The sequence below is a fragment of the Paramacrobiotus metropolitanus genome, unplaced genomic scaffold (assembly GCF_019649055.1).
Source record: "Paramacrobiotus metropolitanus isolate TYO unplaced genomic scaffold, Prichtersi_v1.0 Parri_scaffold0000144, whole genome shotgun sequence".
Taxonomy (NCBI): Eukaryota; Metazoa; Tardigrada; class Eutardigrada; order Parachela; family Macrobiotidae; genus Paramacrobiotus; species Paramacrobiotus metropolitanus.
Window position 1 is genome coordinate 257,431 of NW_026570364.1, and position 26,730 is coordinate 284,160.

The window sequence follows — 26,730 nt, forward strand, 5'->3', positions numbered from 1 at the left end:
GGAACGTCCCAGAAAAAATGGAGTATCACTTCAGCATTAACAGAACAATCCTTTGCTGCTTAATATATAAGCGTTGATATTGGCGTCTACAAAATGCGTTAAAAGAGATACAAAACAGAAAAATTCTATAATTAAGCTCTTCGTGAAAGCTTATTATCTTTTCCAACGATACGGACATTTTTGCAACATAAACATCTTGCGATATATCATGGTTTTCCTTGCAGTGATACTGTCTGCTGTGGTGAGTTACTTACAGTTAGCCGCGATATACAGTAGTACAGTTAGCAATCTTTAAATTTGTGTTACCGGTTTGTGCGTAATATTTCACCTGGAGGTTTCGGTAATGACTTGGGCGGTTTTACCTTTGGCTTACTTTTGTACTTGTCCATCATCCATCTACATTGTACCTATGTGCCCTAAATTAACCCTATACATGTAAACTAAATATTTATATTATTGCGCGCGGCGCACACAGTGAACACAGTTTACCATTGACAGTATATAACTCGGTTTCTCTACAATGTCATTAATCAGTGCATACACTAGTACTGGATTGAATCGATTATATATAATTACTGTATCAACGTCAAGTAGTTCTTCGAATTCTCACAGAAATTTTACCTTATAAAAGAGTTTCACAATAAAATGCTCCAAATTTAAACATTTTAATGCATACCAAATTTTGAACGACCGCCTTTCTGCAGTGTTTTAAATGATGCTGCAATACAACACATCGTTGGCGATTAAACTAACACATCGTAAGCAATGCATGAATATCATACAACTAACCATTAATAAAGTACCATGATTATTACAGCATTTTGTACTATATTGATTTCGCTTTATAATTTACACAACTACATGCATTTCTTTTTTCCAGATGGGCGAAGTGCTTCATGAAGGTCACGTCGAGCGAGAAAATCATCATGGAGTGGGACCAATTCGCCGGGAACGGCCAGTAATCGTGGAAAATCCCGTGGTACCCGGTCGCAATGGGAAGTTGTCGCGTCGGCGAAATTTGCAATCAAGGCTCTCAGTGTGTTCCTTAGACTTCTCCAGGTTGCACTAATTGCGGATTTTATGAATGTTTCGCAGCCAGTCCAAATTCCCGGGAAAAAGATGAAGTTTATTTTTGCATTGCGACGTCAGCATCTGATGTTGCCTAGATCCACAGTTGTGTAAAATTATCAATCCGCTATTCGTGCGGGTTCATTGTACTTATGTATTGTACAGTGTTGACAATGAGTTACTGTGTATGCATTGTACAGTAAAACAGTCAGTTTCGCCATTCTCACATTCAATATTAGAGCCGGCCACTAGAGAATTCAAAGGTCATGCGGTGACTTAAGTGAGTCAGTAGCTGCAGCATCAAACAAAAACATTTAGCAGGCGATATTTTTTATTGCATAATGTGCTCGAACATAAGACTTCATGCAATGTGTGTTTCTTATAAAACACTATGCAATGCGTATTCCTTCAGCTTTAACACTGAAACACGAGCGCAAGACATTCAAAGTGCCCAACGGTTCTGCAAGTTAACTGTCGTGGCATACGCTATATATTTTGTTACATAGCGTAACCTAAAATTTTTATGCGAGTACTACGGTCCCGTGGACAACATAATAGTAAATATTAAGAACAACAAGCTGTAGCCAACGACACCACAATTGCAGTCAATGCAAGAAACCAGCTGGTACGAACCTTGACAACCCCAACGCTTGTACTGTATCGTTGAGAATAGCATATTCCAGAAAACTAGTGATGAATAATAATATGGCAGAGAGGAAGAAACTTTTGGTTTTATTGGAATTTGGCGTACCAGTAGTAATTAATATTGTTTCTTTGACTCCTAGAAGTAGGATATTGTAACACATTTTATCTTTCAATTTCTGAGACCTCTATTAAGCAACAAATGTAAAGGATAGTTCGGCAAAATTAATGCTAACGTAGAATTATAAATTACTTTGGCTGAGGCTGCTGTTACACATTGCTATTACGGAATCAGGTTTCAGAATTCATTACAATTACAAAACCTTTAATGACTCCAAGTTCTGTAATTAAAACTTAGTAATAATTTCATATTTCCAAGGTTTATATAAGAAAAGTCGTCCTTCTTATTTTTAGCATCTCAAGTGGTTTGTTTTCCTTTTTTTGCCCCCTACTGTACAGATAGATACACCTTCTCGTTCGCTTAATTTAGTTACCGCACCCTTCGCGGTAGACGATCGTCTTGTAGCCGCGGTAAATAGATTCACCTTTTTGACTTTTATTACCGATGACCAGCCACATAACAGCACGTACAGTTAACTGCCCTTCAGATTGATCCTATTTCCATTACTAAAATAACTGCTGAGGCGTACACTGTTCCGGGAAGGGACAATCTGGAGCGCTGATGAATCAGATCAGATTCATGGATTTTACCAATTATAATGCCCTAACCAATCCCCCCGTCGTGGCTGTCGCGGTACGGTTAATAATCTAGACAGACGCGCGGCATGCACATCGACGCTGATTAATATCAGCGTACACGGCCACTTCACGCAGTAATCTCTCGGGGCCCTCATCGACGCCAATCCCATCCCACTTCCGTAAATCCCCACTGTCTGTCGACTGTACCTTTCACACCGGCAAAAACGCACCGCGTCAGTATTAACGCATTCTTGCTGCATCCGCAAAGGCGAACATTCACATTTCTGCTTCGCTAGTTTCCGCTTTTTGACCGTTAACCAGAACCCTAGAAGTTGAGAAGTTAGATATTAGAAAGGTCACCGCTGCGTGTTGCACGATTGTTGTTTTATATACTTGATTACCGCGTATATTAGCTACTTTTTTTATTTCCTGCTTATTATATTGTTATCTACTCGAACTAAACCAAGCTAATAATGAATACGTGGAAGAAGCGCCTGAACTTTACCAGCGACATCTCGCAGGACACGGAGTCCGCACCGTTGCCGTCCACCAGCACCATCAATCCGCGCAACCCCCGGGCCAACCGGCTGTTGCACCAGCGCTCAGCGGAGCCGCACACGGAATGCGCCCGACTGAATCAGCGTTCCATGTCGTTATCCGCCGATCCGGCCATGACCACCGGTCTGCACCCGTCGCTGAGCGCTCTGGCCACCAGCGCCATGTGTCTGCAGCGCTTAATTGCCGCCGGCAGCGCCCTGATGAGTGTGGGGAAGATTGTCGGCAATGTCATCCAGCCGACACGCACGGAAGTGGCCTGCCGGAAACTCCACTTGGTCTATTCATCGCGCACCGACGAGTACAAACGCCTGACGGATGCCTCACGTCACGGGATCAAAGGTCAGCTGTGCAGTGATCTCGACCTAGCACACCGGCGCGTGATCTAGTGTTTTATGTACATTGTATATATCCTGTATATATCCGGCTTCCGGATGCAGTGATTGGCTGCTCATGAGATCATTGTTGTATTGTTGTATAGGCTGGAAGAATTTGGTGTATGCGGAGAAGAACATGGAATTGGTGACGGAGCACCGTTACATGGCCGGGAGTGATGTGGTCCGCGTATTCTTGGCACGCACGCCGGGGTCCAAGTCGGCATTTCTGCAGTGGAATTTCGATTTGTCTTTTACCGGTAATTTTTTGCTTTTCAATTCTTAAAAATTCTAACGCTGAGTATATTTGTCATAGCTGCTAGTAAATCAGCATAAATTTTAAGAGCTACGTAGACGGTTTTACTTTTGAAGTTGCTGATACTACGTACGGTTTCAATAAAATTGTTAACCATCAATAAAATAATGTTGTTTTGTAACGACAACCATTAATCGAATACATACGTATACCGGACAAGACTGAGAGTTTCAGGAGCATCAACCTTTTCTACTTCTGGAATTTCAGTTTATAAAAAATCGAATAAAATAAGAAAAATGTGTACTCTTAAGAATATCTGATATCTAGAAGGTTAATATAATTTGTATTATAAGTGTATAGCTGCACGCGTTGTTCGGTATCAAAGAAATGATGTTGTCGTTAATGAACGCCATTGCACTACAATACCACACTTACAGTTGTTAGAAAGCACGATTGAGCAGTGGTGTTTGCGTTCGTTTACTTTAGTAATTCGCATCTTCACAATAACGATCACAAAAGCGGGTTTGCAATGTTTTTCAATAAAAACAGAGAATGTGTTCTTTTCCTGTGAAAATATCAGTAAATATTTTGGAAAATGTTATTGCAGAGTGCACTCATAACCATAAATATATTATTTAATTAAATATCATACGAAGCGTGTCGATTTAGTCAGTTTTCCGGCTTAATTAATCATAAACCGAAACTTACACTACTGGCAGCACTACTGGAAGTACAACATTTCAACCAACATTAGTGTTGTTTTTAGTAACCATAATTATTACTTATTTCGAACTAGAGGTTTATATCTGCAGATGTAAATCATACTGTAGTAATTATGTGGGTTACATGCTGCACTACGAAATATGTATTCAGATCCAGACTGTTTCTCCGGCTTTACAACAAAATATATAATTTTTTAAAAAATATCGCGCCAGTCCGGGCCAATGCCGGTTTGCAGTACTGGTAGATTTTCTACGCCCTATTGCCGTTGCCCGACACAAAACCGTAAAAGCACGATTTAGGAAAAAAGTACTCGTATCTGGCTTCCCCACGAGGTGCTTGTTTACGCTAGGCACCAATAAAGCGACATTTCATTAATTGAATCACAACACATGTACTTTACTTCCGTCCCATTCTCTAGGCATGCGCATCAAACGCTTGATGATCCGCTGTCAATATGAGATCTTCGATGACGGTGCGGTGAGTTTTTACCTCACCAGCGACGAGCACACCAGCAACCAGCAGATTGTCCTCTTTGGCACATCCGAGAATCTCAAATGCATACCGGAAGCGGTGGGCTGGTCACGCTTTACCCTGACGGCGGAGCTATCCTGTCGGCGCGGCTCCTGTACCTTCAAGCATTCACAGCTGTGCTGTCAGCCGCAACGCACGAAACTCCTGGAATCCAAAGCGTCCAAGTTCCCCATGGTGGTGAAAATCTGGTTTGATCATCCCTCCAGTCCACGTGTATAACGCTATCTTGGTTTATATATGTTTTAACGATATAGTGAATATGTGGCAGATTTAAAAAGGTCATCACCATTAACTGTAAATAATTGCTTGCTTTTACTAGCTTGTATATATAAAGATTTATCCTTATTATAAGATCCTTATTTCAACTCCGTAGGAGTTATTTTATATTTTATATCACGGGTGTGTGTCAAAAATTAAAGCTTGTGTGGTTTTATTAAAAGGTCACGAGTATGCGCACATGTTAATGTCAACTTCGCTCAAAGCGAAGACAGCGTTCACTTGCTATACGTTAAAAGGGAGAAAATAACTGCGATTTTCCGGAAAAAGCCGAACTTCTTGGCGGTGTAATAAAATTTTTAATTGGGACGACTTTCTATCTATCCGCTTATTCGTAGCGAAATGTTAAGCCCTGCAATTCGGGCCGTTGCAGGTTCTTATTAATCCAGTCATCGACTTGCTTGTTCTGCTCCTCACTGAAATGCACCTTCCAGTTGCCAACTTTCCCTACAGAAAACAGTGCACCAGCTTAGAGATCACGGGACATAAGACATAACGGTGGCCTACGTAAGCCGGGATTCATTAGGGTCAACGCCGCGTACCGGCACGGATGAACGGGGATTTGTTGAAGTCGAAATAGCCACGTGCTCCCACTTTGGCCTTATTGACGGTCTCGTTGTTTTTCATCTGGTCGAAGGCGCATTCGTAGTAGATTTTGTTTAGCTGGTCCTCGGTAAAATCCTTCCCCAGAAATTTACTTAATCTTCGTGCCACACCAATAAAATCCTGGAAAAAAATAACTATAAATGGACTTTCATAGTCAGCACGTTGTGAGCTTGTAGCGATCTGTACGTATGTGGTTGAGGTCACTCGTGGAATTTACCAAAGCTGATCGATCCGACCTCTTTTCGACTTTCAGAAAAACTATGATTCGAGGTTTCTACAGAGTATGCACGCTGTACAGATATTAGTAACAGAAGAGTAAGCAATTGCGCAAGTACCCAAAAATTTGGAAGCAATGCGTTGTGAATTTGCGAAAAATTGGTTTTATTTACTTTATTAACAGCGCTAATTCTGATAATTACTGTACAACAATAAATTTTTTATCATTACTGTAATTTGGCTGCACCGATAAAGTTCCGTTACTGCCAAATACAGAGTACTGTATTTAGTTATTATGCAGTAAATCAAAGGAGATACGTAGATACTTACAGGTATACAAAAATTATTAACCGGTCAATTTTTATGCCCAGCGACCGACATGTAAGACTACACGCACGCACGCGTTTACCTGGCTCATTTCTTCGAAACTCGTGAAGAATATATTGGGATTGGTATTCCTGCGTGACCAGTAGCTGGCTGCATGGTCGAAGAAGGGTCCGTACATGACACGCTCTTCCGTGAAGGAGTTGATGATTTCCTGCAGATCCCCGTGATACTGCATAGGGTAGTGTGACCGGAAGAAGTGGTACATGGACACAATCGTGTCCTTGGGATTACGAATAACGAACACGATCTGCGAGAAGAAAAAGTAGGATACGTGAACCAGTTGCGCAATGATGACATACGAGTATTGTAACAAAGTTTGCGTGACATAAAAATATTGTGATTAATGATGATGATTCACGCATGACGTACTTGATTTGTAGCCCAATGTGGATAAAAATTTGGCTAAATTAATATTACTAAAGTAAGTACTGTGTTTAGGCGCACGACACGTGAAAAGTAAAAAGAAAAGTGCGCTCATAAAAACAAACACAAAATTTCCAAAAAATGCAGCTAAAAACCGATGTTTTTGGTTCGCCTTAGGTTAGCAGAAATTAACTATCCACTGCAAACCGCAAGACAAATAAATTTACATCATTAACTGATATATTTGAGCCAAAATAAAAATAAACCTAAAATGTTGTATTTAAAAGGTACCCTGTTCAATTTTGTTAGCATACATAGTCGCAAAGATATAATTTTTGAATATTTGGACTGTTTTCCGCAATATCAGTAACAATCTTGTTGATTTTATTCTTTGTCTGATGTTAATGATAATGAAAACTAGCTATGCCCACAAAATTCGTTATTTTGTGCTGCGACTCCGGAGCGCTTCGTGTATTACTAAACCTGATGGTTGCCAAACGTTTTCATTTTATAACATTTTTAATGTTACAGTGATATTTAGTAGTAGTATTTGATGTCAAGTAATACAGTAGAACCTAACTTCGAAAAAAAAGTGATTCATCTCGCCCGCATACCGCTTCATATATACTTGAAGTACCGGTAATTTATTGGCAAGGTTCAGGTACTGTATATACCGCCGCAATAAATGACTCATATATAATACACATAGCTGACCTTGGTTCCACTGGCTTCAATGCTGGGAGGCAGTGCCTCGTAACCGAGATGCGTGAAGAAGGCCCGCCCGGGCGGCTGCTGGCAGAGCAGATCGATGGGGCGCTTGCCGACCGGCATATCGGGATCTGTCAGCTCCAGATAGGGATTCTTCCACTCCAACGACTTTCCATCGTGCAGGCACTGCGGATCAGCATTGTTCTTCATCATCTCAATCACGGCGTTCATCCACGTGGTGCCGCATTTTGGAAACGTGCAGATAGCGATGTCTTCTTTTTTTGCTTGAAATTTCGCGACTTCATCGATGATGGTCCAGAATGGATACGGTACCAGTGTGCCCTTGTACAGTTTCCTGTAAATTCCCATTAATTAAGTCATCATTTTAATAATGTGATGAGCTCATTGATAAATTGCCGGCTACCAGTTTTCGAAGCTGTGTTAATGTTTTTTCATCAAGTTTAGAAAATATTTTAAACTTTTATGATAAAGGATCAGATTTTCCGAATCAATGCGCACAAGTAATAACCACATAATTCTGTTACATCTATCCAAGTACCCTAAAATTAATACATTAAATAATTTAAATGTAAGCACTATATAAAACAAATATTGCAACTGGAAGTGGAAGAGCTAGAGAAAATATTTTGTCGCAGAAATATTTTTGTTTCTGTGCCACTTAAAATTTTTTCGTTAAAATATTTTACGTTTTAAAAAAAGTTTTAAAATTGCCATCACACCTCAAGGGATATGCAATCATGTTGTCGTATAAATGGTAAAATAATTTTTACTACAACTATTATACTTTTGAAAAACTGTAACAGGCTATTTATTGCAAAATATTATGTTAAGTGCTGTGAGCCAATTACCGTGCATTCGCTGATTTCAGATTTAATGAAAATGAGGCGGAAGTAACTTTGACGTTAACAAATGTGATTTGTCACTGCCACAATGAAGAACGACACTTATACGTACGTCCAATCAGGATGATGATATCCGACCGGCCACATTTTCACCGGCGCGGGAGCGGCGACAGGGTTGTCCGATTTCTTTTCTTCGTGTTCCGGCATAATTTCAATTTCGATTCCCCAGTACTGATCTAATAATAGCGGCTGTTTAAACGAGCCAACGAGACCTCGGTTAATGGCAACGTAGTTCGAGCGGCGAAGCCAAATGAATATGCTTCCGTTCAGTCCGTAAAAAAAAGCGATTTTTCGCGTCAAACTAGACTAGCTTGGCTTCGGGCAACAGATGAGTTCACATATATTTCGACAATTATAAGGGCGTCTGGTATGCCCGGCAGCGATTAACAAGCCGGTGCTTTCTGAGTTACTTAAAAATGTAGCATGGTGTTCAGCTGCAGTTTAGCTCTAATGTTTTAAAAAAATCAAAATTAACAGTATCAGATTGATTGCATGACTGTAATGGCCTACGTGATTTGTGTGTTGATTTTTTGTAAGAGTTCTACAGACCACGAATAGTACAGAAGGATTATATCAAGTAAAAAAACCGTATTAATTACCTAGAAGCATAATTTAATATAAAAAATGAATGCTAATCCTAAAATGGTGGTTGCCGCCAACAGTTTTGGTTATTCCTTTAATGTTTAAATTTGAGAATCACGTTAAATACCGTAACTATCTCCAGGCATAAAAAGAAGCGTGAATTTTTAATTATATAACTATAATGGTTCGATATCTGAAACAGTAATTAAAAACTACAGAGTATATTATGATGTTGCACACAATATAGGTAGTACATTGATATTTAAATTTCTGCCGATCTCAAGCCCGGACCGGAAATCACGTGTGGCTTTTTGGTATAAGACGATGGTACACCTACTGTTTTACCTGGCTTTCGGAAAGAACTCATCAACTTCTCAAAAATTACCAAAGGGAGACCTTCGCGACCTTCACTGGTACACAAAGTTGATGCTGTATATAGTCGAACCCGGTTAAACGATGCCGTGTCCGTGATAAATCTTATTTAAAATTCCTAATGTCCGGTACTTTTTTTAGTGAATGGAGATTGCTTTTCGCCGGATATCCCCGACACCGCATGTACAGATACATCCGGCACCTGCTTTACGACTGTCTAGCTATCGATTTTGAAACGCAGCAGGTATCTGTATGCCTACATACTGTTAAACTTCCGCAAAATTTTATTTTTCACTGCAATACTATATTATAATTATTTAGAAGGTTTAATTACGACGTGCACCGTGCGGATATTAGATTCAAGAACATTTTTCTCTGAAAACCTTGGAATGACCCGAAGAAAGTTATTAAGTATAAACTCAGTTTTTGTTCTGTATCGGTTTAAAATTAGCAGTTACCTTTCTCTCAAGACGCACGCTATCTACCGATTAGGCATTGGAATTCCGTGTAAAGTTTTTTATATCTCGGATAAACTTTAGACCTAATAATGATGCGCTAGTAAATAGTTACCAACAAGAGCATATGTTGCGCCATTTTCGGTAAATGTCAACGACACTGACAACAACTGCAGCATCTGGGCGCTCTCGCCGCAACTCTCCTTAGCGCGGACTCGTAAATCGATATTAATGAAAGACATTATAAAACGCAATACATATGTCCTGGATACCAGAAAGTGGTCCAGAATAGACGCGTCGCGAATAAAAACCCCGACACACACGAAACGGTCCCCTTAGGGGCATTGGTCAAGGGATCACGCCAGCCTGACGTCAAAGCCACAGGTTATATTCCGCGGAATACGCTTGTGGTGACGGAACTTTACTTCCTGATTCAAAAAATGGACTGATTCTTTCACCCACATTTGGCACATTAAACATCATTACATGGTAGTTTACGCAGAGATGAAAATTTAATGGCACTGTATTGTGGCATTAATCCTATTTTTTTCGCACAAACAAAAATAAGCCGCTCCACAGTAAATCGGTTTGTATACTGCACATGTTATACATGTACGATACACTACAATTTTATTCACAATTAATATATATATACAGAAGTATACGAAGTATATAATTTTATATTCGGCCAGATAAGTTAATTAATTTTATAACAAAATACAGTGGATTTATTCTGGGTTTATTAAAGCTTTCGAAACGATAGTAACGTAATTATCTGCATATCACAGCATGTGTACAACAGTTTTTGTCCTTGCATAACAAGCGTTAGCAGGTGGGCTACACCGTTAGCATCATTATTGCATTATTAGTAAAAGCAACAAAAACTACAGCTTTATGATCGAGATAACTCTAACGACATGCCATTACTGAAATCACATCACCAGAAAAAATACCGGGACGATTGCTGCTGAGCGATAGCCTTTTTTTAAATTGTCTTAACGACACCGAAAAACAAGCGATCCGATGCTGTAACTAGTAAGTACCTCTGTCATACTCATGCTAATTGGAAAAGTGAGGCGATTACACTGTGCAACCACCTGCACATGCCGGCGATTAGGGAGAACATAATGGACAAATGGCGGGATTTTGATCGAAGGATATAAAATGACGTCACATCCGCTGAGGATTCCCTGATCGCTGGTGCCCGGGCGCCACATATACCGGCGTAAAAGGCGAATCGATTTCCACATACCGCCTCTTCTCCATCACGTTTTCCCACACTATGTACCGTAGTACTACGAACATCTGTCGTGCCCCGGAATTCCTCTGTGCGGCCTTTTTACGTCTGTCCTTTGGAGCCGGCATTTCAACAATGATTGTAACTTCTCAAACCTTTACAGACAGAGTCAACAAACGTGAGCGTAGTGTTTTGATCTACTGGTCGCCGGCGGAACAATGACTTTCGTGAGTAACTATTTGGTCAACGCTTCCCATTGGGCAGTGACACAGTGGAATATTAACGGCAGTGCGGTCACTTCGCCACTGCTCGTCTACAGTGATCGGGATCCGCGCGAGGATGAGTGGTGGCTGCGCGTCACCTTTGTCGTCTTCATGGGGATATTATCCGTAACCGGCAGTATTGGAAATATTTTTGTAAGTGCGCATATATTCTAGGAATATTATTGCTGTTACAATGAAGTATTATGTGTTTTTTCAGTGTACAAAATTTAGAAATTCAAAAACGACATTGCTGGTAATGTCAATGTTTAAACAAACACTGCGACCTTACGCGTGTAATCTCAAAATGCGCTCATTTAATTAAATTATCAGGATAATCAGTATTGAAAATATATACAGTGAAAATATATACTTTTTGGGTTTGAATGCCTTTTTTATTTTTACGAACAGCACACTCGGATTTCCAAATGCGTTGATAAGAAATCATGATACATATTTTCTCTCTCATACGATGGCCACATTTTGCCAGGAAATTAACTTTTTATAAAACAATTTCATGTGCAAGATTTTCGGTAACCGTATGGTACCCACCCGTGAAATTGGAGAACGCAAATTTATGGAAAAAATATTATGTAACCCAGACAGAGGATGTCGTATTTGTGATTTGGTTGACGATGCGTAACCAGCTGATTGCTGATTTGGATTTCCAAAAGAAATCCCGGCTAGTTGTTCGTCAGTATATGTGCATATAAACCGCATATTCCTGTAGTATAACCTAAGCAGCAATTACGTTGTCTCGATTATGTAACCACAAATGCATGTAGCGCCCAGAGGACACCCTGTAATAAGTAGCTACCGTTTAATGCATCCATGCAGCATGTAATCAGCATGGACCGCATCTTCAGGGAATTTGTGGCTGGGTCGCTGTTTAACGGATGTTGCATTAAATGACGTTACTTGAAATGGCATGTTCCAGATACCGCGGCGTTCGGTACCTGTGTACCGACAACCCGGTATTCAACACAACGACGGCATATCTTTGTAAGCTAGAAATAACTGAATGCGTGCATAATCGGCGATTATTAGCCATAAAATCCATAAATTATCCTGTGATGCAGTGAACTGCATTGATCAGGTCAAACTCGTGTACATAACGATAGTTGTTGACCGAGACCGATCCGAATTTCCGCTACTAGTAAACAGCTTTTGCTTCGCGTGATATACATATAAAAAAAACTGTTCAAGATTTGCGGTCTCTGCATAGACGTACGGGTAGATATATTATTGATAAGGAATATCGAACAGGTGGTCAACGATCACCAGTACGCTTTAAAATGCTCCACATCTAGAGAGAATCGCATCATTAGACGTTGTACCATAGACAGCTTGATTGATTCTCAAGTACTCATGTAATCCAGTGCACCACAGGTGCGGTTAACCTGATCTTACGTAGATGATTTCAGAGAGCTGTTGTCTGCACTCTCCAGGTATCTTGTGAACTATTTATACGTCTGCTACATTAATGCTAATGAGGAAAGCGCATTTTCATTCACGTGTCAGACCGGACAGCTTTTGAAGAAACAAATAAGACTGCGAATGGCAAATTATAGTGACGCATTTCGCTGTGGTACTCGTAATATGGTGAATAAAAAATCATAATATGCTTTTGCAATTCGAATGTTTAAGTTGGTATTATCGGGCCAGTCAAAAAAGAGCCGGCAAGTGTATTTGCTGAACATAAAAAAGCTAATCGACTAAAATGACTTATACATAAAGTAGTTGAATTTGACTGACACGTTGAACAAAACACGAAACCATTTGAGCCAAATTAATTGAGAAAGTTGATCTTTTTTTCTGGGAGTGTGCAGTGACTAACCAAGCTTGACGGTTTACTCTGTATTGACGGTCCCACCCACACTGACAATCAGGATATGCTTCTTTAGATAAAAATATCTTATAATTCCGTTAAGGAGCTTAACTGAGAACTGAAAGAAAAACCGTTTCTTTGTCGCGTGATCTTCCTGTATGCGAGTATGCTGGGAACTTTGCTCATCAGCTAGTACCATAGACAGACTTGCGATTTGTATTGTATTCTTATTGACCGAAAGGCTTGTTGACCGCCTAGCCACATCGTGAAGACACACAACACCGCAAACCATTGGAAAAATTCTGTTGAAACCCCCATTACAAGCCATCAGAAATGGCCTCTTAATAAGAACTCACTGTGATATCCGTCCAGTGACCTTTCACATTTGCTATAATAGACGTCTTTAATCTTTTTAAATGCGTAAAAAAGTAGGATGTAATAAACCGAAAATGATTAATTTTACACGGTATCGCATATCCGTTGTATTCGTGTATAAAGCCTGTGAGTGCCTTGAAATGGAACGCATCTTCTTAGCCACTGTTCTACAATACTTGTATCTCTCGTGCACAGGCAGTCTCAAAACGTACCCTACCGTAGTCTGGATCTGTTTGCTGGCTTTTGAAAAACGAACGATTGTGGTGGCAATAAGTCTGCCGTAACGTTAACACCGCTCCTGATATTGTTTACGATTATATGATATGTGCCGGTAATGTTCTTCTGAATCCGGAATAATGGAATGGGGATAGCGGTTTTCCCATCTGTCAACCACTTAGGTATCCTTCCTTATCGCGCCTCCCAGGACCATTCCACCAATTGTAACATCTTTTGCGGGCTGCCATTGTCTTCTGATAATACCTGATGTTCGCCTGCAGCGCCGCCTTTCAAACCTACACTACCGTGCAGAGACGTCTTCTTATGGCGCCTGTATGCACGAATGCTGGAGCGCCATGACATCAACTACGTCACGAAAGGGTGTTTTATGTGGTACGGTTTCGGTACGGGTCGATCGCGGTCAAAAGGGGCCGTGTCGGATTTCGCCGACAATCGGCCGATTCGGCCCATTCCTATAATGCAATTTATAGTTATGAATGGTGGTATAGAAATGCCGGCCAGTGTCATACTTTTGGGACTCGTACTTTTTTAAAAAATGGAAATATAATTTTCTAACTATGTATGTACTGTAGTATGAGCACGCGACCTGACTGGCGCTACAATGCTAGTGCAACAAAAATTGCATGCGGTCGTTTGTCTGGCGCCGTAAAACTCACTAATTAGTGAGTTTCGTAAAATGGGCAAAATCCTTATGGCATCAACAGCGAATCCCAGATATTTGCCATATTTTCTTTTTGAAGCCAATCCAATCGGTAGTTACAGTCGAATATAATCATGGAATCGAACTGCAAACTTTACATAAAAAGGTCATGTCAAATAATTCGATAAAAGCGGAGGTACGAAAGCGTGGTATATATGTACATACCTTGTTTGCATTCTTCAGGTTTGTTTTAACCTTCATAAATTTCACTCCTCTACATTTCAAATATATGATTAATCGTAAATCTGACTTAATCATATACAGAGTACATTCGTGGTTCGACGTGCTGTAAGCTAATGATTGGATGAGGTTGAAAGTATCAATATTCAATAATGATTTACGGGAATAATCACTGAACGTTTCAAACCATATTGTATGCGCACAGGGATTGTACCTTACATCTACGTCACTGCGGCAATAGCATACATCAAACGTTATCCCAGCACCAGGCTTTAATTGGTTTACTTATTCTCTTAGGTGATATTTTAACAGTGCATGCGTAATCAATACACCGTACTGCCACACCGGAAACGGCATAAGTTTAATGACTATCAAGCTCGTAAAATGAGCACCCTTTTCCCATGTTGATCCAAGAAATATATCTACCCTGGATTGCGCACACTGAACCCCGGTTCCCCGGTTTTCCCATCTGATTACTGGATACTTCCCGCGAAGTCTTTCCGGTACGGTGTTCGCCGCTTTGTATACCAGGGTGACACTGTGTGTTTGTCTACGCATCGCACTGTAATGTAAGAAAAACAGATAGATAGCACCATTTGCGCCACAAATCTCCTCAAGTGCACTCTCTCCAATCAATACGTACACACAGAACAGCGGTCCCGCCCACCTCATCCGCCGGGGACATCGCAACATCTGGGAGAGAATTGCATTTTCGCTTAATACTGGTACTAAGTGTACTTCTATATAAGCTGCACCATTGCATCATGTATTCCCCGGTCGCGCGATTGTCCCGTCATAAACAATGATCATGACGCGCGCCGGTTGACAAATCTCGCTTTTTTCAACAGTCGCTTGATCGGTCATCTTCTGGCAATCACCTCCCGTGGCGACTGAGCGTCGGGTTGCTATGGCGTTCACGTATCCCGTGGTGCCCTTTATCACACCGAATCATACATTAAACACCACCGCCAACCAGTCGGCGGTGCCGTACGGAATCGTCTATAGTGCCGTTCCGCCGCATGATGATCAGTGGTGGCTGCGGGTGACCTTTGTGGTGTTTATGGGAATATTGTCGGCGTTCGGGACGGTGGGGAATCTGTTTGTAAGTTGTAACGATTTCTATGTATATATTACGTAAAACGACCGGTCACACGGCGTTGGTTAATGCCGCATAATCAATATTGTCTGGGTACGGTCGTTACTGACCTGAATTTTTGTGTCGATTTAGAGGGAAGCCGGCGCAGTGAAGCTGGAGAAAATAATGTACATTAGCTGAATATGTAGATTAGCTCTCAGCCTTCATTAACATGGCTTTTATGGTGTCTGTTGTTTTGTGATGCATCAACGCCGGCGCGACCAGACGGGGTTTCCCTAGTGTCGGCAACACGTGCTGTCGAGTTGATCGATTGACTTGTCGATCGGATTTCTCGCCAAATCTGTTATAAATCTAGGGACGATAGAAAAAACCGTGATTCTTACTAAAATGCCTTTGCTGTGTCTCATTGGTTGTGTGTACACGTGCCGAACGTGATTAAAATTAGCGTATACATACGTGATCAAATTCCGCACAGTTTAATTATCATCTCAGTCTTTTTAAATTTCAGTCGGAATTCATGCAAATATAGTGTCTACCTTTCTTATTTAATTTTGTATTATATTTCTTCTCAATTGATTGTAATATAGCGGTGTACACGCGCTAAAAACAGAAGTTGGAGTTATCAGTAATAAAACTCCATAAAATATTCTCTATATATTCCATACTGAGTGATGCATAATTGGTAAATAATAAATACCTTGTTATGTGTTGACATATAAAACGTTGCGCTGTGCATAAGCCAGAAAGTCAGTATATTTTGTTCTCTTCATCGTGCAACCTTGCACTCATTTCCGGTGAATTTTTACCGGGAACGGATGCACCGACAATCGTGTATTTATATGCGGGCATGCACAGAGAGTATACCTGTTCAGATCTTAAGTTTGCAATACAGCAAAAAACAGCGTAAACAGGATTTCCGCGTGGGTCTCCTTTTTGTGCAGTGGATCAGCGCTCTCGTCGACCGGAAATGTCGGTTTACAGTACAAGACATGACCGCGGGGCCTGCCCTGTCTAATCTCATAATTCATCGTGATGATCCTCCTGGTGTGATCAGTGAGCGCTTAAATCACAACCTATCCAACAACATGAGCCGGTTCTTTAATGTCCGCCCATATGCGTACGTAGGTATGTTCGACATGCTCATTGTTGAAAAAAGAGACTTGATCTTGTCTTCCGTCCTTCCTAGATACTTTGTAGTTGGGTTAGTCGAAGAAAGTGTATTCTATCACGAGACACTACGTAAGCGTATACGATAAAAAGCCCTGCGCGCTGTACGGATTCTGCAGACTGAGTACAGAATGTTCGGTCATGGTTGCGTGCATATGGCGGCACTTATATTACAAATATTTTTAGAAGTTTTTCTCGAATGTTGGAAATCTTGTAGCCTGCAGTTTTATAAAATTTGTCATGGTGTTTTATTTCAAAGATGTGACAGCCAAATTTATTTATAGCAGTTTTCAAAACCCAGTCTACTATTTCTTATGAGGATACTAAAAATTGATCGCTCCAGAAAAATAATAGTTAGATACGAAGATACGAATAACTTAACATATGTCTTTAATTTACAATTCTCATATCCTTTGAAACAGTTTTAACATGAAAAACAGCCGGCACTGATCGTGAATTCACTACTCTAGCGAAAAAACGTTCGCAGAAAAATTGGGACATGTTGTTGCACACAATTAATCCCGATAATAAACCGCTAAATGATTATTGACGAGATATTAGCACAAACATCCTTAATCACCGCCTCCTTCCCGCTTCCGCTTGAGGACATAATGAGATGGAGGTAGCACATAACAAACAACGGCTGTCGTGTAATCTACATGGTACATATTGATACATTTCAATGTCAACGAACATCCGTACCGCGAAGGATAGGAAACTGTGCAGCTGTGCAGCCTTCGATCCAAAATATGTTGACCATTGTTGCTCAATTAGTATTACGGTGTTTAATTTTATGCACACTAATATTTTTTCTCGAAATAATAAGATTAACAACGATGGCATAAATAATAAGATTAACAACGATGGCATACCGGATGTTATGGAGAAATTCATGAATTATCCAGACTATAATTATTGCTGTGCCGGTCCGGATAATCGATCAACATCTGCTGCAGTAATTCGGCAAAAGCTGTTTGTAACAAAATCATAAAAATTATATGAGTTGCGAATGTTGGAATATCTGTAACGTGGACTGCAAGATTTACAACATACCTAGACCATAGTCTCAGCTGTGCAATCATATGATGCTCGTATACAGTCAAACTGAATATTTAGCAAACTAATGTTATGTAAATTGTGCAGAGCAGTAACATAAATTTCACCCGGCATATAAAATCTTTTAAAGTAATTTTTCTGTCCAGGTACTTGCAGATTAGCAGTCAGTTTGTGAAGTTGGGAATTCTACGAGGTATAATACAGATTCACATATACCAGCACAAATATATACGGCTATATGCACGCACCGTAATTTTCACTAGAGTAGTACTCGTAGTTTTGTTAATTAACAAGTAAGAGCGTGGTGCAAACGGTCAAAATTTACCGTTTACACATATTTGTGAAGAAACGCTTATAGACACTATGTAAATTTTAAAAAACTATTTTCAGCAACATGAATTTGTTGTACAACTTCCGGTATTCTAAAGCAAAAAAAGTCATCCACCGGTCCATGCACTGGCAGATGTATTGACTTTACGATCAGATGAAATCTGTACAAATTACTATAACGCCCCGTCGACAATCGTTTTCATGCTTCGCGACGTACGTAAAATGCCGACTTTTTTCCGTGGTAGCTATCTGTTCCTAATAGGCTGAATCAATAATCGAATTAGCCTAAAGTGTTGTTGATAATGTCGTGACGAGCTGTGTTAATGGGGATTTCATTTCCGGATGGCAAGCGGTAAAAGTGCAGAAGATTGGTTAACGGCGAAAAAAATCCGCTACGCGTAATACAAGCTTGTTATCAAAACTACCACTATATATCGCATTTTCGCTAATTTAAAATAGCACTTATTTTTTGTTGATCTTGTGCGTTGGATATGTGCTGTTACCGCGTGATATTGTGACGTCAGTCCGCTCTAATCTGACCTAGCGGGCAAATGTGAATCCTTGAAAGGAAAAAAATTGGAAAAAATCACACCCGGTGTACTCACTCGTGTACCAAATCTATAAGAAAAATAGTACAATCAGTATCTGTGCCATATTCTTGTATTATGATGCAGCGATAAATTATCGGATATATCACGCTTATGCGCTGATATAGACGAGTATTGACCGGGAACGCAAAGGTCATACAGCCAAGGGCACAATCGGCAGCAGGCAGGCCCAAAATCTAATGCGGCGGAATACTATTTTGAGGAATAATGAAATTTCCGATACGTTTCGAATCTTTCGATTATCATAATCAGTGATCAATATCGTTAACGCTATGTGCGCTGAAATTTTTCGAAAGCGGTTGTAATGCCAGCTAGTGACGTCAAAATACTCTAAATAATCGGTTTATACTTTATACCCGTATCTTGAATGTACACACTTTGAGAAAATATGTACTGTTACCGGCATGTTAAAAACCTGATAGTTCTTTTGCTGAATCGATTTTGTGTGTGCAGTTTTGTTTCCAATATATGTAATTTTATCCCTGCATTTTTTGTACTTCTGCAAATTTCCAGTAGTTTTGAGCAAATAACGTAGTACGACGGCTTTAGCCTTTTACACTTAGCATTAGTATCGCAGTATGTAGTGGACAGTATCGCGCACTAGAAGCCAAGATGACATATTTTATCGTTTTTTTTAAATATATAGTATGCTAGAATTTAATCTGATCTCTGCATAATTTATTTCAGCATTTGTTTAACGCCTTTAGTGCCCTTATTCATGTTTTTTTCTCGAGGATTTTTAAGCTATTCACAAATCTTGCCTGTTTGTGTAATACAAAATTGTTTGTCACAGAACTTCGCATAAGCATATGAGATATCGATCTTTTTTTTTGCAGGTAATATGTTCGATTTTATTGGTCAAGGAACTGAGGAAAGTGAAGAATTGTTTTATCCTCAATCTGGGCATCAGCGATCTAACCATCAACGCCATTAGTATGCCGATAAATATCATCGGTAAGCACACCCTACATGTCGGCCACGCCGGAAACGGCATGATTTAAAAACGCAAGAAATATTTCCAGAAAATACAAAAACCTATTAATACAAATTAATGCAAAGAGGAAATTGCTGGCAGGTGCACTACATGCCGGATCCTACTGGTATGGGAGAGATTCCCTCTGCACCTTCGTCTCCGCCATCTGCATACCCGGATGCTCCAGCTCCCTGTATTCCATCGCCGCTATTGCCTTTGAACGGTACGTATATAAACGTGTACTGTTGCACATATCAACGTTACTCACGCGATTGCCTTTTCGATAATCTACACTCATCAAGGATAATCATAGCAATCTCAATAATTAATTAGTAAGCGCCGGCGTCTAAGCATCAGCCAGTGTACGCCGTCGTGAGAAAAACTGACCTTTCTGCAACTGTAATCAATTTACAGTGGGTTGTGCCCAGCTGAATATAACGTGACTTTATACCACGCTAAAGGTTACTGGAATTGAGTACAATATCCATATCACACAACGTACCATCAAATACGCAGATCTACGATGTTGTCAGGTCAGCGGTGCGCACACACTCGCCGCGGGAATTGTTTGTGACCGACATGTGAGCGCGGTAACGATGTGGTAGAGTACACAGGTCTTACTTCTGACCTTTAAATAATTGGCTTATTTTCTCCTGGTGAATACCGCTAATTACACAACCGGCATCGCTGCAAGTTATTTCCATTCTGGCTGAAAAACATTTATTTACGCGATACGTTAGCACGCCGCACCGGCAAACTGTTAACTACATGTATTAATATAAGAGGGCGACTTTTGAAGTTACACAAGCGTGTTAAATTAGCTGTCTCTGAAGGCGCTTTGCGAAAGGCATGCCAAGAAACACATTATTCAGTAACGACAATAAGTCCATTTTCTTCCAAATTTGTTTTAGTATTTCTTCTACATTTGTTTGATGATTCTGTCTTTTTACAAACCTTTTTGTAAATAAATATACAAGCTAAGCTGGTTCGCCTAAGTAAGTGCAAATGTATGCAAACTGGCAATTAGCCAGAAATAACTGGCTTTGCGAATAGTTTACATCGTATTTTGTCGTAAAGGATTAAATTCTGATAAAATAAAATTGCATTTATATAAAAATGCGGCTTACATCAGTAACATGCATACTTATACCATACATAACGCATTGTGTACATAGTACTTACTTACTATAATTATCATTGTAATGAAATAAAGAGATAAACTATTACTTATGAAATAATTATAAACCATTACATATTACATAACTAGGCAAACTGCATGCCACAATTAAAGACATTACGCATCGCTAACTTGCAAGAACTGCTTGTAAAATTAATATGGTTTGAAAAATTGTCAGTTTGTTCATTCATATAATTGTATTTTTTTCATACGAAACAGGTTCAGATTTTGCAATGATTTTGAGCAAATAACGTAGAACAACGGCTTACAACACCGTAGTACAACGCAGGGTAACGGTAAATAAGGTAGCATTCACGGGTACGGATTTAGTATTTGTACATACAATACAAGATCTGAGTGCATAATTATGTTAAAATATGTTTTTTAAAACAAAAATTACTCTGCAGAGTATGTTAAACATATATTAAAATTTGAAAGGCATTACAGAAAATTCAATGAACGATAAAGGAATTTTTTCCAACAGATATATATGCATTTGCCACCCGGGCTTCCACCACAAACTCTTCACCCTCCCCAACGCCGTCATCATGGTGACCTTACTCTGGGTCAACGCCCACCTCATCCACCTGCCCAACCACATCGGTTGGGGCGACATCTACTACGACGAGAACTTCTTCCTGTGCTGGCTGGATCTGCGCCTGTGGTCCTACTCCTTCTTTTACGCTTCCTACAGCGTCCTCATCCCCATCGGCTTCTCCTTCTACGCCTACTTCAACATCTACTGGACCATCCGCAGTACAAATCTCTCCCGCAAACTCATTACCAAGAGCAGCAGTAAGGGCGAGAACGACACGGAGAAGCAGGCCCGCTCGGCGTGGCTGGAAGAGGTCATGCTGGTGAAGACGCTCTTCCGGTTGTTTGTTATTTTCCTCATCTCGTGGGGCCCGGTGGCGGTGCTGTTCTGCTTTAATAAACTGATCCATCCGCCGCGCTGGATTAATTTATTGGCGATTATGATGGCGCACGGGAACAGCGCCACGAATTCGGTGGTGTATTACTGGTTGAACGGGCACGCGTCGGCGACATTACGGTCGGCACGGACACGGATTAGTAAAAAGCGCGGGGATGTGTACCCGCTGAAGGGCAAGGCCACCGGAGTGACCATGACCCGGGCGTCGGATGTGTCGCGCGGGGAATCCCGCGCCGAGACGAAGATCGGCGAATCGCAGGCGCCGGGGACGCCGGTACGCAAAGCGGCGGAGGATGTATGAGGGCATGGGTGTTGCACAGGACTTCCGATTGCTTCCTTCCAAGATTATACTTGCCACGTAGTTTAATAAAAAAGTGCATTATACGGTGCAGTTATCGGTATTAGAAAATGGGTTATTCTTTAGTTATTATGATACGTTAAAATTTAATATGATTGAACTGTGCTGCTAACGACGATGAATTATTTAGCAGAATAATTATGCAGTAATAGTGTTATTCGCAAAAAATATGACAGAGAACAATCTATGCAAATGCAAGAATAAACGACCGCAAAAAAATACGACCGCCTCGTGTCTACTTTGTCAACCGGGAATTATCAGCCATACAATTAAGCACAAAATCAATGATTCCATTAATTTTCGCTGCGCTAAAATGAATTGCAAAGTTATTCTCATGATTTAAATGCGATCGTAACCAATTAATCACAAAACAAGACAGCACTTTCATTAAGAACTTTATCGGTAAGAAACGTTAGCAACCTTCACAGTCCACGGACAAGCCAATTCCATTTCATCGAAAACCATAAATTAACACAAAATTAATGGAAACGCAAATAACCCGCAAATTCCTGTCAGAAAATGTCGATCAAATATTGTCGAAAACAAGAGAAATTATCAACCGGGGTTACCAAAACTACAAACCGAAAATCCGGAACCAAAGCTGTCAGAATTAACCCCATGACACTTTTTCACTTGCGCACTCCCTCGATTGCCAGCGCCAGCACCTCCTCCTTGAGAAACGGCACCTCCACCGCGCTTCCACCGGGCGGCAGCGGTAATCCCGAATGGAAATTCAACACCGCCGCCGGCACCAAATCCACCTCCATCAACCGGCTTTCCTTATCCAATTTATTCCCCACCGCCGTGGTCAAACTGAAGGGCAATTCCGGATTCACCAGACACTCCTTCAACCACTCCTCCACGGCGGCCACCTTCTCATACGCCCCGAACGTCCCCTGGAGAATCAGCCCGCCCAGCCGGATGCGGAGGACCGTGAAGCGGTATTTGCGCGCCGGTTTGCCTTGCTGCTGCTCGCGTTCCCGCATGGCTTTGGTACGTAACGTCAGGCTCTTGTCCAGCTCCTCCATGCGGCGTTTGTACTCGTCCTGGACTTCCTGCGCGGAGCGGTCAAAGAACTCGTCCGGGAGGTTGAACTGGGCGACGGCGCCGGTGGGGCGGAAGACGCGCAGACCGCGGTCCAGCTCGGCGACGACGGGCTCGGCCTGCATCAGGTAGTCGCGCATGACGGACAGCTTCTCCGTGTCGACGTGATCGGGGAAGAGGACGTAGAAGTCTTCGTCTTTGTCGTCCACCGGCATCGGAATCTATCCATGAATGTGCACAACATTTTGTCAAATTTTATTAAAATAACAGCGCCAGATTGAGTACTTTTAGTCGATAAAAAATTTTAAAAATATTAATAACCACGTCTCTTTATGATGCTCGAAGAAACCATTATTGCGTAAAAGCAAATCAACGCTAGGCGTAAGTAGATGAATACTGTTAAGCCACCATACTACGAAACCATACATCCTACAGCAAATTACTTGATCGGGTTCAGCTATTGTAACGAACGAAATTCTCCATGGAAGCGCTAAAACGCCGTTATTAAATTGCTCATAATATCCACAAAAGCCGATTCGAAGTACTCAACTCAATGTTAACCTTAAATAAAAGGAAAAAAGCTATTGCAACCCCACCTTTTGAAACCCAGCTGCCTCCAAGAACCGATCGGCACAATTCAGACTCATCACCTTCTCCTGAAAGACCCGATTCCCAATGCGAATCTTCCGGTACTTTTCCTCCCCGGGCTCCTTGATAATATTCCCCAGATACCGATCCAATATGTCCCGTCCGGCCTGCAGTTTCTCCGCGTCCTTGTTAAACGTGGCCAGCATCACGGCGCTAGCGATGGTGGGATCGGCCTTCTCCTGCTCCTTGAGAAACTCCTGAATCTTCCGCTCCATCTCATCACGGGGCAGCACAAACGGCCCGATCACCGGGCACCGATAGAACACGCCCTCCACCGCTAATGATGGCAATCCAGCGGCCTCATTCTCCCGGACCGGCTGGGAAGGACCTAGGGTTAAAAAAACACATTTTCGCATGTTTTGTAATTCACTTCACAATGAAACAATTCCTGCACGTGAAAACGGTTTGAAATAAAAAACAAAATTATTTTAAAACTAAAACTATTTAGAACCAAAACAAATGCAAATCCGACTGAACGAAGCTAGAAACAGTAAAACATGAGCAAAGTACAGTGTTGTAATATGCTTGCATTTCTCAATTAATTTGTGTGTCAAAAAGCCAAACAATAATCATTTTATGGTTGTACTGCAAACGATTCAAAACAGTTTTTGCTGTTTTTCTGTCGTTAATCCGAAGCCTTAGTTCTCAGTTTCTATGTGGGTTTTTCAAATAGATTGAACACTCAGAACATTATATTTTTGCTAAAATCTTCAAACTGTAATTTTTTTAAATGAACCTATTTGAATGTCATCCTTACCAGCGGCTGCACCGGCCTCCACTTCCACTTTACTGTAGCCCATCTCGGTGAAGACCTCCTTCAGGAGGTTGGTGTTCTTCCCCAGACCGCCCATCCGTTGTTCCAGACGGGCCAGTGCTGCTTGGGCGGCTTTCTGGTTACTGTCCGAAGAGGGCTGGGGTGGGCGGCCGGCTGAGGAGGAGACCGCCTGCTGGGAATCGGTGGGGCGCACATCAACTGCCGGACGGTCGGAAGTGCGAGCCGCCGCCTGCTGTAGGCTGTGACCGGGGCCGGCGTCGCGGAATTTCTTGTCTTTTTTCATTTTATTGAAGAAATCTTTAAGGGCCGACATGGTTTAATGGGAGTTTACGCGAGTAGGGAATATTCTTCAGGTAAATTCAGTTGGTCTTTGTAACGGTCTTCCACTAACTGTACAGCTTCTACAAAAAAAAACGAACTTTTATTGAGATATATACACAATCGGGCAACAAAACGAATTTCTCTTTTTACAATAAAAAAAATCAGCGCAGCTATATGCAGCTACATAATAAAAAGCAAGTAAGTTTGTTAGTAAAATTTTAAGTAAGTAATTAGTATGTAAGTTTATTATTAATATAAATAAGCCTTAGTAAGGTACAAGTTCTTTCAGATATAAGTTAGAAAACATTAAAATCTCATTGTAGAAAACTCAAGAGTATCACAAATAACCGACATGTCACTTAAAATGAATATTTATAACAAGTCACTATGTCAGTCATGTTTTTGCGGTTCCGTTATTAACCGATACAGCACAGAATGTTTGTTAGTTGTTACTTAACTTATCACGTATTACATACATACTGCAGCCAGATGCGCAAGAGCGATATTGTGTAGTCAGCGGTAGAATGTAGTGAAATGGGTACTAATGGCTTTTCAGAGGCAAAACTGGTTTAAAGCGGTCGAACCAAGCGATCAGCCGAATATTTCAACTCTTGACAGTGCCGCGATAAAAATTTTTTGGAATACAAAATACAGACCAAATGAAAATTTATTCCAAAACAAACTTTCATTTATTCCAACAGATTAAGAATTCAAGATGCCTGTCAGATAAATCATCAAATCTGCCAGTAACAGATAAGTTATTTACAAATACACATGCCACGAGCCCACGACTACAACCATTTTCCTCTTTACTGGTAACTTAATTAATCCGTACACAATGGAGCATTTTTAAAAACAGTTGGGTTACTGAAAAAATCGCTGGATACCGCATCTAACTATCTTTAACAGAACGGAAAGCATCAGCGATGTTCAAGTAGTATATTTATCGCACATACCAGGTCCTTGCTGAAGGAACACATCCACCACAATCCGACTGGATTTCTTCCACTCGCGTCGCAGCAGCACCAACGCTACCGCCAACCACACCAGCAGCGCCGAGAACACGTAGGCCTGGAATGGATCCGGGAAGAGATCCTTCAGCAGGAAGACCAGCAGAGCCTCGTCCTCTGCTTGTACGGTCGCTGTCGCCTTGGACTCCTGGCGAACAGTCTCGTCAATCACAGGCTTGGCAATGGAAACAGCAGGCGCTGGTGTGGAAGTGCTCGGTCGGGTGGTGGTGGGGACGACGCTCTGCTCTCCGCTCTTCTGGGCCACGTAGTCGAAGAAGTCGAGATCGTCGTGGATAGGGCTGGGATCGACCGAAATCGGACCGTCAAAGGGATAGCAGATGTCGGATGGCGAGCTCGGTATAGGCAGAAGGAAATCAGGAAATGGCGATGTTGCACGATGACACTGCGTGATTTTCAGAGCCGCGATGTTGGCGAAGTAAAAGTGTAGGAAAAGATGGCGCAGACTGACTGGCTATTGAAATTCATTAGAACGTTCTGGGTACAGCAAATGAAGATCATTTATGATTTAGTTTTCTGTTTACACGTTTTTCGCGAAAAAATTAAACATGTGTCAGGGCATTAGCCATTACTTGACAAAAATTTTCCAGCTGGTATCCGGTAGTGATGGCCGGGCGCCGATTTTACCTGGAGCATACCAGTTAACAACGTGCGAGGGTTTTGTT

At 41.2% G+C, this 26,730-nt stretch overlaps 4 protein-coding genes across 5 annotated transcripts; 2 read left to right on the forward strand and 2 right to left on the reverse strand.

Annotated features, from left to right (window-relative positions):
- Positions 1-2,668: 2,668 nt before the first annotated feature.
- Positions 2,669-5,067, forward strand: LOC129599385 (peptide-N(4)-(N-acetyl-beta-glucosaminyl)asparagine amidase-like). The gene is made up of 3 exons (XM_055497609.1): positions 2,669-3,306; positions 3,446-3,598; positions 4,736-5,067. The coding sequence occupies exons 1-3, from the start codon at positions 2,883-2,885 to the stop codon at positions 5,065-5,067; spliced, it is 909 nt and encodes a 302-aa protein (XP_055353584.1). The 5' UTR covers positions 2,669-2,882.
- A 200-nt stretch (positions 5,068-5,267) lies between these two features.
- On the reverse strand, positions 5,268-8,573 carry LOC129599382 (sulfotransferase 1C2-like). Its single transcript, XM_055497605.1, has 5 exons — positions 8,380-8,573; positions 7,411-7,759; positions 6,356-6,580; positions 5,667-5,850; positions 5,268-5,571 (listed from the first exon to the last, which is right to left on the reverse strand). Exons 1-5 carry the CDS (start codon positions 8,472-8,474, stop codon positions 5,453-5,455), a joined length of 972 nt encoding a protein of 323 aa, XP_055353580.1. The 5' UTR covers positions 8,475-8,573; the 3' UTR covers positions 5,268-5,452.
- A 2,528-nt stretch (positions 8,574-11,101) lies between these two features.
- LOC129599379 (adenosine receptor A1-like) lies at positions 11,102-22,377 on the forward strand. Of its 2 annotated transcripts, none has more exons than XM_055497602.1 (4): positions 11,102-11,389; positions 19,647-19,764; positions 19,886-20,006; positions 21,445-22,377. In XM_055497602.1, the coding sequence occupies exons 1-4, from the start codon at positions 11,192-11,194 to the stop codon at positions 22,190-22,192; spliced, it is 1,185 nt and encodes a 394-aa protein (XP_055353577.1). In that variant the 5' UTR covers positions 11,102-11,191; the 3' UTR covers positions 22,193-22,377. The 2 variants fall into 2 exon arrangements, with proteins under 2 accessions (XP_055353577.1, XP_055353578.1); XM_055497603.1 differs by lacking the exon at positions 11,102-11,389 and adding an exon at positions 15,307-15,655.
- A 232-nt stretch (positions 22,378-22,609) lies between these two features.
- LOC129599376 (UBX domain-containing protein 6-like) lies at positions 22,610-26,135 on the reverse strand. Its single transcript, XM_055497599.1, has 4 exons — positions 25,994-26,135; positions 24,699-25,117; positions 23,890-24,269; positions 22,610-23,514 (listed from the first exon to the last, which is right to left on the reverse strand). The coding sequence occupies exons 2-4, from the start codon at positions 25,027-25,029 to the stop codon at positions 22,879-22,881; spliced, it is 1,347 nt and encodes a 448-aa protein (XP_055353574.1). The 5' UTR covers positions 25,030-25,117; positions 25,994-26,135; the 3' UTR covers positions 22,610-22,878.
- Positions 26,136-26,730: the final 595 nt, after the last annotated feature.

What these genes read in the sequence shown, in the direction of transcription:
- LOC129599385 (XM_055497609.1), top strand. Translation starts at nt 2,883, where the DNA reads ATGAATACGTGGAAGAAGCGCCTGAACTTTACCAGCGACATCTCGCAG. An exon ending in CTCACGTCACGGGATCAAAG is followed by an intron (nt 3,307 to 3,445) that starts GTCAGCTGTGCA and finishes ATTGTTGTATAG; the next exon opens with GCTGGAAGAATTTGGTGTAT. An exon ending in TTTCGATTTGTCTTTTACCG is followed by an intron (nt 3,599 to 4,735) that starts GTAATTTTTTGC and finishes CCCATTCTCTAG; the next exon opens with GCATGCGCATCAAACGCTTG.
- LOC129599382 (XM_055497605.1), bottom strand. Translation starts at nt 8,474, where the DNA reads ATGCCGGAACACGAAGAAAAGAAATCGGACAACCCTGTCGCCGCTCCC. An exon ending in TATCATCATCCTGATTGGAC is followed by an intron (nt 7,760 to 8,379) that starts GTACGTATAAGT and finishes GGGAATTTACAG; the next exon opens with GAAACTGTACAAGGGCACAC. An exon ending in TTGAAGCCAGTGGAACCAAG is followed by an intron (nt 6,581 to 7,410) that starts GTCAGCTATGTG and finishes TTCTTCTCGCAG; the next exon opens with ATCGTGTTCGTTATTCGTAA.
- LOC129599379 (XM_055497602.1), top strand. Translation starts at nt 11,192, where the DNA reads ATGACTTTCGTGAGTAACTATTTGGTCAACGCTTCCCATTGGGCAGTG. An exon ending in TATGCCGATAAATATCATCG is followed by an intron (nt 19,765 to 19,885) that starts GTAAGCACACCC and finishes AATTGCTGGCAG; the next exon opens with GTGCACTACATGCCGGATCC. An exon ending in GCCGCTATTGCCTTTGAACG is followed by an intron (nt 20,007 to 21,444) that starts GTACGTATATAA and finishes TTTTTCCAACAG; the next exon opens with ATATATATGCATTTGCCACC.
- LOC129599376 (XM_055497599.1), bottom strand. Translation starts at nt 25,029, where the DNA reads ATGTCGGCCCTTAAAGATTTCTTCAATAAAATGAAAAAAGACAAGAAA. An exon ending in GGAGGCCGGTGCAGCCGCTG is followed by an intron (nt 24,270 to 24,698) that starts GTAAGGATGACA and finishes TTTTAACCCTAG; the next exon opens with GTCCTTCCCAGCCGGTCCGG. An exon ending in AGGCAGCTGGGTTTCAAAAG is followed by an intron (nt 23,515 to 23,889) that starts GTGGGGTTGCAA and finishes ATTCATGGATAG; the next exon opens with ATTCCGATGCCGGTGGACGA.